The sequence below is a fragment of the Pogona vitticeps genome, chromosome 1, assembly GCF_051106095.1.
Source record: "Pogona vitticeps strain Pit_001003342236 chromosome 1, PviZW2.1, whole genome shotgun sequence".
Classification (NCBI taxonomy): domain Eukaryota; kingdom Metazoa; phylum Chordata; class Lepidosauria; order Squamata; family Agamidae; genus Pogona; species Pogona vitticeps.
Window position 1 is genome coordinate 321,787,645 of NC_135783.1, and position 12,490 is coordinate 321,800,134.

The 12,490-nt window shown below is 46.3% G+C and overlaps 1 protein-coding gene across 1 annotated transcript in view; it reads right to left on the minus strand.

Annotated features, from left to right (window-relative positions):
* VIPAS39 (VPS33B interacting protein, apical-basolateral polarity regulator, spe-39 homolog) overlaps positions 1-12,490 on the minus strand; it is a 40,286-nt gene that overhangs the window by 20,955 nt on the left and 6,841 nt on the right. The window contains exon 6 of the mRNA XM_020794359.3: positions 834-898. Coding sequence (XP_020650018.3) covers positions 834-898 — 65 coding nt within the window. The remainder of the gene's footprint in view (positions 1-833; positions 899-12,490) is intronic.

Sequence of the window (12,490 nt, forward strand, 5' to 3'; positions counted from 1 at the left end):
ATAAAAACAAACTAAGTAATATAGGTAAAGGTAAAGGTTCCCCTTGACAATTTGCCCAGTCGTGTCCAACTCTAGGGGACTCTCATCTCCGTTTCTAACCATGGAGCTAGCGTTTGTCCGAAGACAATCTTCTGTGATCACGTGGCCAGCGCAACTAGACATGGAACACCATTACCTTCCCACCGTGGTGGTACCTATTTATCTACTCGCAGTTTGTATTTTGCATGCTTTCAAACCGCTAGATTGCCAGGAGCTGGGAGTAGTCACGGGAGCTCACTCTGTCGCGTGGATTTGATCTTACGACTGCAGGTCTTCTGACCTTGCAGCACAGAGGCTTCTGCGGTTTAACCCACAGCGCCACCACATCCCACTTAAGTAATATATAATCTGGTGTGATTAAAAAAAATACAATTTTCATAAGATTGTATATAAGTAATATGCAATCTTATGAAAATTGTATATTTTTTAATCACGCCAGATTACTCCCATATTCAAAACCTAGTGGACAGTCCTTCAGCTTCCCAAATGATATTCTGTTGCTCTCCTTCAATTAGACATTTTGGAAAAAGGAAACTTCAGAGAGAGATTAAAGCAGGAGACTGCTGTCTATGGGTTCATGAGTATGACAGTGCTGAGTATAAGCCCCAATCTTTTGGTATCCTGTATCTAAGGGCAGACACTTTGAAACTTTTTGCAGCAAATATCTACAAATAATTCTTCGACAAACAAGAGAGGTGTGAGCAGCCATAATCAGGAGAGGGTTTAATATCCATTTCCAAAGGCCTGCATCCCAAAGCTTTTTCCTCAGACAACACTTCCCAAAATTCACCTACCTTGTAATCAGCTTTTGGTCTGCGCAGTTCTGGAGCATAATTTTTAAATCCTGTATCTGTTAAAGCTGAAGAAGAAAGGACAATGTTTATTCCTTTGAAATGTTTTGTCCCCTCTCATGCGAGCCATTTTGACCTATTAAGCAACTTACCACAGTTGAAAAGAAAACACCATCAAAATTACAACAGCACAATAACACTCCAGAAACACACATATAAAGAAGGCCAGGAGAAGGCCGAAGGTCTAGAACATGGAAGGAAACCTTTGGCCCTTCATATATTTTGTTTTATAACTACCATAATTCACTGTCATGGAAATCCTGCCTGGAGCTTCCAGGATTTTAAGACAAGAACATCTGGAAAGCCTAGGTTTACTGACTCCTAGAATCAAGGAACTGGATAATAAAATCATCTTCTTTCTCATCACAATAAAAAAGCCAATTATCCTGAACTGTGAATGGCCTAGGTCCTTGGGCTACCTGAAGTGGAAGCCAGATGTCCCTTGCTGATTGCTTGGACTGTGATTGATTTGTAGCCCTTAATTCCTTTGGGAAAGTATTAAACAAAAAGACTGTGCCCCAGTATTTGCACAGCCAGCTGCTATATAACTGGCAGTTGGGCTTTCAAGAAAAAGAGATCCCAGTGGTAAAGGCCTATAGGAAATTAGAGCAATCCAGCAATAATAATAGTCTAAGCAGCATCAGTAAGGCCATTAGAGTGAAGCATGTGCCTTAGATGGCAGATGCAGAAGAGCAGGGAGGGTCCAGCAGTGAAATGTTGGAGCACAGAGCTATGAGCACCGTGCGCCTCATGAGTCACTCACTGCTGCCTTCAGGCTTCAGTGCAAGGTGCTGTCCCCTCAGCATGCCTGACATTAAGATTCAGCTGCTGTTCTCTTTGGCTCCAACACATGGAGGTGGAAGTACCTCAAGCTGTTACATACAGCACTGATGTTACCTGTCTGTCATGGGTTTGGAGGGAAAGTTCCAGCCTATGGGGAGTGGAAGGCGGGACATCAGGAGGAGGGGCTGTACTGTATATATATGTGGAGCGTGTGTGAAGAAGAAGCTGGAGGAAGAGCTGAGACAAGAAGCTTGAGTGGGAGTCTGTGTGTCAGACAGGGTACTACTGTGTGTCAGTCAGTACCAACCTGATAGGTTCAGGTGTCTGTATGGTTAGCCAGAACTGATAGGTTCAGGGTCTGTGCTTCAAGTTAAGTGTTCTGTGTGAACCAAACTGTGGGTATGTATGATTGAGACTAAGCCACGTTACTGTATCTTATTCACCTGATCATTTTATTTTTCCCTGTGTGTTATTTAGTAAACCTTGTTCTTTTATTTGTTAAAAATCCATCCCTGGTCTGTGTGACTTCTTATAGGGAATGGTTGGTGGCAGCTTAGTGAAACTGTGGCATATCCCAGTAGGTCTGGGGTTGTCACATTGATTGGTGTCCAGCGTGTGGGATACGACTGGTCCAGTTGTCCACTGGTCCAGCAAAGCCTTGGCAAGTGTGCCCAGAGCAAGGGGGGTCTAGTCAGGGACAATCTGAGGCGCGTAGGTAATCTTCTAGGTGTACCTCACGGGGAGGTGCGCTAGTGGAAGAACGTGCCAACTGGGGAGACTAGATTAGGGAGCTCTGAGGCAGCCTGTTTTGGCGGGAAAAAGGCTGAGGCAAAACTGTGTAGTAGCAGTGATCTAGCCTGCCTGCTGAGAGGCCTAGCAGAGGGGGGTAGACTCTGGCTCGCAACTGTTGCAAGTTAGTGCTGAAGAACAGCAGCAATCTATAAGAAGGCTGGTTCTGAGGCAAAAGAAAGAAAAAAAAGTGGTCGCTTTATTTTGAGGCTTGACTTTTGAAAGCAGCCTGTTCTGGGGGGGGGGGGATTATGCCCTTGACTCGAAACCAAATGGCAGAAATGGGTGAAGTGAAAGACCCCCAGGTTGACCAAGGTTCTGAGGATGAATTTGGCTCAGTGCAGGGTGACAGCACGGGAGAACAGAACCCAGAACTCAGAAAAATACTCCTAGCCCAACAGCATGAACTGAGGGTGAGGGAAATGGAAGAAAGATGGGAGAGAGAGAAAATTGCTCTGGAAAAAGAAAGAATGGCGTTTGAAAGGGAAAAGGAAGAGAAACAGGAAAGGGAAAGAGAGAAACAAAGACAATTTGAATTGGAATTGCAGAGAGAGAAAATGGCGTTTGAGTTAAGAAAATTGGAACTGATGAATCAGAACAATAATAACAATAGGGATTCTGAGGGAGGCCAATTGTCTAAAGCTGACCTGAAGAAATTCCCTGTGTACCACAAGGGAGATTGTCCTGAAGTGTTCTTTTCCCTAGTGGAAAGAGCGTTTGTGGACTTCTCAGTAAGGGAAACTGAGAAGATGACCATCATGCGATCTTTAATCAGTGGCAGCCTTGCCGAAGTCTATGCAGAGATGCCAGAGGAACTGATGAAAGATTTTGCAGAGTTTAAAAAACTGGTGTTTGCCAGACATGGGATAAATGCGGAACAGCTGAGGCAAAGATTCAGGTCAATTACCAAGAAACCAGAGCAGACTTTTACCCAAGTGGGGGCCCAATTGGTGAGGCTGCTAGAGAAATGGCTGTCTCAGGAGGGGACAGAGACCTTTCAGCAGCTCAAAGACTTGATAGCGCTGGAACAGTTCTATTCAGTCCTGCATGGGGAACTGAAATTCCAGGTGAGGGAAAGGAAACCGAAATCTGTGGCAGAAGCAGCCGAGATCGCAGATTTTATTTACCAGATAAGAAAGCCCTTAGGTGAGGAGAAATCTGTAGGAAAACCCAAAGAAACCTACAGCAAGTACTCTCAGGGACCAGGGAAAAGCCAGCAAGGGGGAGGGGCCCATGGTGAAGGGAAGCCCTCAGACATGAAACCAAGACCTCAGATTTTGGAGGGAAAACCAAAACAAGATGAGAAAGACTCAAAATATAGCAGAAAATGTTATTTCTGTCAGGGAAAGGGCCATCTTATCTCAGAGTGTGAGAAATTAAAGCAGCTAAAAGGAATTGTGCCTCAGGATTCGAGTGGAACCAAGCCAAAAGCTGTGTTCTGTGTCCAGAAAGAGCAAAGCTCCTTGTCACTGAGGGAGCCTGTTGCCATGGCTACTCAATCTGGAACAGTTACATCTGCTGATCAGGCTGAGGAAAATGGTCCTCTTGTGGAGGTCAAGCGCTGCTTGCTCGTGAGAACAGATTCTCAGTTGTTTGAAACAGCAGGGGTGGACGTAGGAATACTTGACCATCAGTATCGGGGGCTGAGGGACACTTGTTCCCAGGTGACCCTGTGCCATCCAGATATTATTCCTAGGGAATATATAATCCCAAATGAGAGCATGAAGGTGGCAGGGATTGAGGGGCAGGTGATCTCACTGCCAGTAGCGGGGGTACCTGTGAACTTTCAAGGCTGGAGGGGAGCTTGGCGGCTAGCGATTTCATCGACTCTGCCAGCAGCCGTGCTCGTGGGAAATGACCTGGCTGAACATGTGAAACGGGTGCTAGTGATTACACGTTCACAAGCCACCACGGGGACAGTTCAGGGGGGTAATGATGAGCCAGAGACGGAAGCAGAGGGGAGTTCAGAAGCTGTGGTGGAAACCTTAACCACAGACAGCCGATTTGGCCAAGAGCAAAAGGCAGACGCCACTCTCCAAAAGTGTTTTGAACAGGTGACTGACGCCCAGCTAACACCTGAAACCCCAGTGAGATTTCTAGAGAAAAAGGGGATTTTGTATAGAGAGACCCTGAGGGATATCTCAAAAGGGGGAGATGGGATCCGAAGTCAGCTAGTGGTACCTGAAAAGTATCGCCCCATGATCTTACAAAGGGGGCACTCTGACATGTTTGCTGCGCACTTAGGGGTGAATAAAACACAGCAGAGAATCACACAGAATTTTTACTGGCCTGACATAGGGAAGCAGATCAGGGAGTTCTGTAAACAATGTGATGTGTGTCAAAGGCAGGGGAATAACCGTGACAGGACCAAAGCAAAGTTGTGCCCTTTGCCTGTGATTGACACTCCGTTCAAATGCATAGGGGTGGATATTGTGGGACCTTTGCCCAAGGCCACAAAGAGGGGGAACAGGTTCATTCTCACCATTGTGGACCATGCCACGAGGTATCCTGAAGCCATTCCCTTGACTAACATTGAAACTAACACAGTGGCAGATGCCTTGGTGGGGTACATGTCCAGGATGGGATTTGCCTCAGAAATAATCACAGATTTGGGCGCATCATTAACATCGAAGCTCATGAAACGCTTATGGCAAATCTGTGGAATTAAGCACAAGGAAACCACTGCCTATCACCCTGAAAGTAATGGGTTAACTGAGAAGTTCAATGGGACTCTAATGCGCATGATTAGGGCTTACTTGGCAGAGAATCCAAACAATTGGGACCAGAAGCTGCAATCCCTTTTGTTTGCTTATCGATCAGTGCCACAAGCCAGTACCGGGTTCAGTCCGTTTGAACTTTTATTTGGGAGAAGGGTGAAAGGGCCCCTTGATTTGATCAAACAAAATTGGGAACAGATCACCCAGGATGACCCACAAGATGTTGTGACATATATAGACTCTTTAAGGAATGACCTAAAGAGAAACCTAGAGCTAGCAGCAGAGACCCTGCCAGCTCACAAGGTCAGAAAGAAAGCTTGGGATGACCAGGAAGGCAGGGAGAGGCGCTTTAATCCAGGGGAGGAAGTGCTTTGGCCTAGGCTCTGCAAAGAGAACAAACTGCAGCTGGGTAGCCCAGAAATAAAATACTTGGGTCACATAGTAGGGGGAGGAGTGATAAAACCCCTAGAGGCCAAGATAGAAGCAGTTCGTGATTGGCCCAGACCCAACACCAAGAAAAAAGTCAAATCATTTCTTGGGTTGGTGGGCTACTACAGAAAGTTCATCCCGAGGTTTAGCGAGATTGCGGCTCCGCTGACCGATCTGACGAGGAAGAAGGCTGATGACCGCATCCCGTGGACCAGCGACTGTGAGGAGGCGTTCCGGAGGTTGAAGGAGGCGCTCATCAATTATCCAGTGCTGCGTGCTCCAGACTTCGACCGGGAGTTCATCATCTACACCGATGCGTCTAACAGCGGGGTAGGAGCAGTTCTTTGCCAGGAGGATGAGAATGGTGACCAGCATCCAGTGTCCTACCTGAGTAGGAAACTCCAGAAAGGTGAGAGACATTTGGCAACAGTGGAAAAGGAGTGCCTGGCCATAGTCTACGCGATCCAGAAGGCCAAGCCTTACATCTGGGGAAGACATTTTATTCTGTGCACTGACCATTCACCACTGCAATGGTTAAAGACAATGAAAACCCACAATAGTAAACTTATGAGGTGGGCTTTAAACCTGCAAGACTATGACTTTGAAGTGAAGGTGGTCAGAGGGTCAGTGAACTGTGTTGCTGACGCCTTGTCAAGAAGACCTGAAGAATGAAGACGGCGAAAGAAACATGGACTATGTATATATTTTGATGACAAAAAGTCAAATGTGTCTGTTTATTAAACATGTTGGTTTGTATGAATAAAGGTAACTTGATGTATTGTTAATGGTAAATGTTTAAATGCCTAATAGAGTGTAAGTATAAGTAAGTATGGTATTGTAGGTTATTATATGACTGTTTTTGTTTGTTTTGGGTCCAGGTTGTTTTTTGGTGAAAAGCACCTTAGCTTTCCCCCTACAAAACAACTTATAAAGAGGGGAGGTGTTACATACAGCACTGATGTTACCTGTCTGTCATGGGTTTGGAGGGAAAGTTCCAGCCTATGGGGAGTGGAAGGCGGGACATCAGGAGGAGGGGCTGTACTGTATATATATGTGGAGCGTGTGTGAAGAAGAAGCTGGAGGAAGAGCTGAGACAAGAAGCTTGAGTGGGAGTCTGTGTGTCAGACAGGGTACTACTGTGTGTCAGTCAGTACCAACCTGATAGGTTCAGGTGTCTGTATGGTTAGCCAGAACTGATAGGTTCAGGGTCTGTGCTTCAAGTTAAGTGTTCTGTGTGAACCAAACTGTGGGTATGTATGATTGAGACTAAGCCACGTTACTGTATCTTATTCACTTGATCCTTTTATTTTTCCCTGTGTGTTATTTAATAAACCTTGTTCTTTTATTTGTTAAAAATCCATCCCTGGTCTGTGTGACTTCTTATAGGGAATGGCACTGATGTTACCTGTCTGTCATGGGTTTGGAGGGAAAGTTCCATCCTATGGGGAGTGGAAGGCGGGACATCAGGAGGAGGGGCTGTACTGTATATATATGTGGAGCTTGTGTGAAGAAGCAGAAGAAGCTGGAGAAGAGCTGAGAGAAGAAGCTTGAGTGGGAGTCTGTGTGTCAGACAGGGTACTACTGTGTGTCAGTCAGTACCAACCTGATAGGTTCAGGTGTCTGTATGGTTAGCCAGAACTGATAGGTTCAGGGTCTGTGCTTCAAGTTAAGTGTTCTGTGTGAACCAAACTGTGTGTATGTATGATTGAGACTAAGCCACGTTACTGTATCTTATTCACCTGATCATTTTATTTTCCCTGTGTGTTGTTTAAATAAACCTTATTCCTTTATTTGTTAAAAATCCATTCCTGGTCTGTGTGACTTCTTATAGGGAATGGTTGGTGGCAGCTTAGTGAAACTGTGGCATATCCCAGTAGGTCTGGGGTTGTCACATTGATTGGTGTCCAGCGTGTGGGATACGACTGGTCCAGTTGTCCAGTGGTCCAGCAAAGCCTTGGCAAGTGTGCCCAGAGCAAGGGGGGTCTAGTCAGGGACAATCTGAGGGCGCGTAGGTAATCTTCTAGGTGTACCTCACGGGGAGGTGCGCTAGTGGAAGAACGTGCCAACTGGGGGCTAGATTAGGGAGCTCTGAGGCAACCCGTTTTGGCGGGAAAAAGGCTGAGGCAAAACTGTGTAGTAGCAGTGATTTAGCCTGCCTGCTGAGAGGCCTAGCAGAGGGGGTAGGCTCTGGCTCGCAACTGTTGCAAGTTAGTGCTGAAGAACAGCAGTAATCTATAGAAAGCTGGTTCTGAGGCAAAAGAAAAAAAAAGTGGTCGCTTTATTTTGAGGCTTGACTTTTGAAAGCAGCCTGTTCGGGGGGGGGATTATGCCCTTGACTCGAAGCCAAATGGCAGAAATGGGTGAAGTGAAAGACCCCCAGGTTGACCAAGGTTCTGAGGATGAATTTGGCTCAGTGCAGGGTGACAGCACGGGAGAACAGAACCCAGAACTCAGAAAATTGCTCCTAGCCCAACAGCATGAACTGAGGGTGAGGGAAATGGAGGAAAGATTAGAGAGAGACAGAATGGAGGAAAGGGAGAAACAAAGACGATTGGAAATGGAAAAGGAAGAGAAACAGGAAAGGGAAAGGGAGAGGCAAAGGCAATTTGAAATAGAGAGAATGGAAAGAGAAGAAAGATTGGAGAGAGAGAAAATGGCGTTTGAGTTGAGGAAATTGGAACTGATGAATCAGAACAATAATAACAATAGGGATTCTGAGGGAGGCCAATTGTCTAAAGCTGACCTGAAGAAATTCCCTGTGTACCACAAGGGAGATTGCCCTGAGGTATTCTTTTCCTTAGTGGAAAGAGCGTTTGTGGACTTCTCAGTAAGGGAAACTGAGAAGATGACCATCATGCGATCTTTAATCAGTGGCAGCCTTGCAGAAGTCTATGCAGAGATGCCAGAGGAACTGATGAAAGATTTTGCAGAGTTTAAAAAACTGGTGTTTGCCAGACATGGGATAAATGCGGAACAGCTGAGGCAAAGATTCAGGTCAATCACCAAGAAACCAGAGCAGACTTTTACCCAAGTGGGGGCCCAATTGGTGAGGCTGCTAGAGAAATGGCTATCTCAGGAGGGGACAGAGACCTTTCAGCAGCTCAAAGACTTGATAGCGCTGGAACAGTTCTATTCAGTCCTGCATGGGGAACTGAAATTCCAGGTGAGGGAAAGGAAACCGAAATCTGTGGCAGAAGCAGCCGAGATCGCAGATTTTATTTATCAAATCAGAAAGCCCTTAGGTGATGAGGGGAAATCGATGGGGAAACCGAAAGAAACCTACAGCAAGTACTCTCAGGGACCAGGGAAAAACCAGCAAGGGGGAGGGACCCATAGTGAAGGGAAGCCCTCAGACATGAAACCAAGACCTCAGATTTTGGAGGGAAAACCAAAACAAGATGAGAAAGACTCAAAATATAGCAGAAAATGTTATTTCTGTCAGGGAAAGGGCCATCTAATCTCAGAGTGTGAGAAATTAAAGCAGCTAAAAGGAATTGTGCCTCAGGATTCGAGTGGAACCAAGCCAAAAGCTGTGTTCTGTGTCCAGAAAGAGCAAAGCTCCTTGTCACTGAGGGAGCCTGTTGCCATGGCTACTCAATCTGGAACAGTTACATCTGCTGATCAGGCTGAGGAAAATGGTCCTCTTGTGGAGGTCAAGCGCTGCTTGCTCGTGAGAACAGATTCTCAGTTGTTTGAAACAGCAGGGGTGGACGTAGGAATACTTGACCATCAGTATCGGGGGCTGAGGGACACTTGTTCCCAGGTGACCCTGTGCCATCCAGATATTATTCCTAGGGAATATATAATCCCGAATGAGAGCATAAAGGTGGCAGGGATTGAGGGACAGGTGATTTCGCTGCCAGTAGCTGAGGTACCTATGAACTTTCAAGGCTGGAGGGGAGTTTGGCGGCTAGCAATTTCATCGACTCTGCCAGCAGCCGTGCTCGTGAGAAATGACCTGGCTGAACATGTGAAACGGGTGCTAGTGATTACACGTTCACAAGCCACCACGGGGACAGTTCAGGGGGGTGATGATGAGCCCGAGACGGAAGCAGGTGGGGGGAGTTCAGAAGCTGTGGTGGAAACCTTAACCACAGACAGCCGATTTGGCCAAGAGCAAAAGGCAGACGCCACTCTCCAAAAGTGTTTTGAACAGGTGACTGACGCCCAGCTAACACCTGAAACCCCAGTGAGATTTCTAGAGAAAAAGGGGATTTTGTATAGAGAGACCCTGAGGAATATCTCAAAAGGGGGAGATGGGATCAGAAGTCAGCTAGTGGTACCTGAAAAGTATCGCCCCATGATCTTACAAAGGGGGCACTCTGACATGTTTGCTGCGCACTTAGGGGTGAACAAAACACAGCAGAGAATCACACAGAATTTTTACTGGCCTGACATAGGGAAGCAGATCAGGGAGTTCTGTAAACAATGTGATGTGTGTCAGAGGCAGGGGAATAACCGTGACAGGACCAAAGCAAAGTTGTGCCCTTTGCCTGTGATTGACACTCCGTTCAAATGCATAGGGGTGGATATTGTGGGACCTTTGCCCAAGGCCACAAAGAGGGGGAACAGGTTCATTCTCACCATTGTGGACCATGCCACAAGGTACCCTGAAGCCATACCCTTGACTAACATTGAAACTAACACAGTGGCAGATGCCTTGGTGGGGTATATGTCCAGGATGGGATTTGCCTCAGAAATAATCACAGATTTGGGCGCATCGTTCACATCGAAGCTCATGAAACGCTTATGGCAAATCTGTGGAATTAAGCACAAGGAAACCACTGCCTATCACCCTGAAAGTAATGGGTTAACTGAGAAGTTCAATGGGACTCTAATGCGCATGATTAGGGCTTACTTGGCAGAGAATCCAAACAATTGGGACCAGAAGCTGCAATCCCTTTTGTTTGCTTATCGATCAGTGCCACAAGCCAGTACCGGGTTCAGTCCGTTTGAACTTTTATTTGGGAGAAGGGTGAAAGGGCCCCTTGATTTGATCAAACAAAATTGGGAGCAGATCACCCAGGATGACCCACAAGATGTTGTGACATACATAGACACCTTGAGGACTGACCTAAAGAGAAACCTAGAGCTAGCAGCAGAGACCCTGCAAGCGCAAAAGGTCAGAAAGAAAGCTTGGGATGACCAGAGAGCCGGGGAGAGGCACTTTGGCCCAGGGGAGGAAGTGCTTTGGCCTAGGCTCTGCAACGAGGTCAAACTGCAGCTGGGTAGCCCAGAAATAAAATACTTGGGTCACATAGTAGGGGGAGGAGTGATAAAACCCCTAGAGGCTAAGATAGAAGCAGTTCGTGATTGGCCTAGACCCAACACCAAGAAAAAAGTCAAATCATTTCTTGGGTTGGTGGGCTACTACAGAAAGTTCATCCCGAGGTTTAGTGAGATTGCGGCTCCGCTGACCGATCTGACGAGGAAGAAGACTGATGACCGCATCCCGTGGACCAGCGACTGTGAGGAGGCGTTCCGGAGGTTGAAGGAGGCGCTCATCAATTATCCAGTGCTGCGTGCTCCAGACTTCGACCGGGAGTTCATCATCTACACTGATGCGTCTAACAGCGGGGTAGGAGCAGTTCTTTGCCAGGAGGATGAGAATGGTGACCAGCATCCAGTGTCCTACCTGAGTAGGAAACTCCAGAAAGGTGAGAGACATTTGGCAACCGTGGAAAAGGAGTGCCTGGCCATAGTCTACGCGATCCAGAAGGCCAAGCCTTACATCTGGGGAAGACATTTTGTTCTGTGCACTGACCATTCACCACTGCAATGGTTAAAGACAATGAAAACCCACAATAGTAAACTTATGAGGTGGGCTTTAAATCTGCAAGACTATGACTTTGAAGTGAAGGTGGTCAGAGGGTCAGTGAACTGTGTTGCTGACGCCTTGTCAAGAAGACCTGAAGAATGAAGACGGCGAAAGAAACATGGACTATGTATATATTTTGATGACAAAAAGTCAAATGTGCCTGTTTATTAAACATGTTGGTTTGTATGAATAAAGGTAACTTGATGTATTGTTAATGATAAATGTTTAAATGCCTAATAGAGTGTAAGTATAAGTAAGTATGGTATTGTATGTTATTATATGACTGTTTTTGTTTATTTTGGGTCCAGGTTGTTTTTTGGTGAAAAGCACCTTAGCTTTCCCCCTACAAAACAACTTATAAAGAGGGGAGGTGTTACATACAGCACTGATGTTACCTGTCTGTCATGGGTTTGGAGGGAAAGTTCCATCCTATGGGGAGTGGAAGGCGGGACATAGGAGGAGGGGCTGTACTGTATATATATGTGGAGCTTGTGTGAAGAAGCAGAAGAAGCTGGAGAAGAGCTGAGAGAAGAAGCTTGAGTGGGAGTCTGTGTGTCAGACAGGGTACTACTGTGTGTCAGTCAGTACCAACCTGATAGGTTCAGGTGTCTGTATGGTTAGCCAGAACTGATAGGTTCAGGGTCTGTGCTTCAAGTTAAGTGTTCTGTGTGAACCAAACTGTGTGTATGTATGATTGAGACTAAGCCACGTTACTGTATCTTATTCACCTGATCATTTTATTTTCCCTGTGTGTTGTTTAAATAAACCTTATTCCTTTATTTGTTAAAAATCCATTCCTGGTCTGTGTGACTTCTTATAGGGAATGGTTGGTGGCAGCTTAGTGAAACTGTGGCATATCCCAGTAGGTCTGGGGTTGTCACATTGAAATGTTGGAGCACAGAGCTATGAGCACCGTGCGCCTCATGAGTCACTCACTGCTGCCTTCAGGCTTCAGTGCAAGGTGCTGTCCCCTCAGCATGCCTGACATTAAGATTCAGCTGCTGTTCTCTTTGGCTCCAACACATGGAGGTGGAAGTACCTCAAGCAACAAAATGACTTGGATG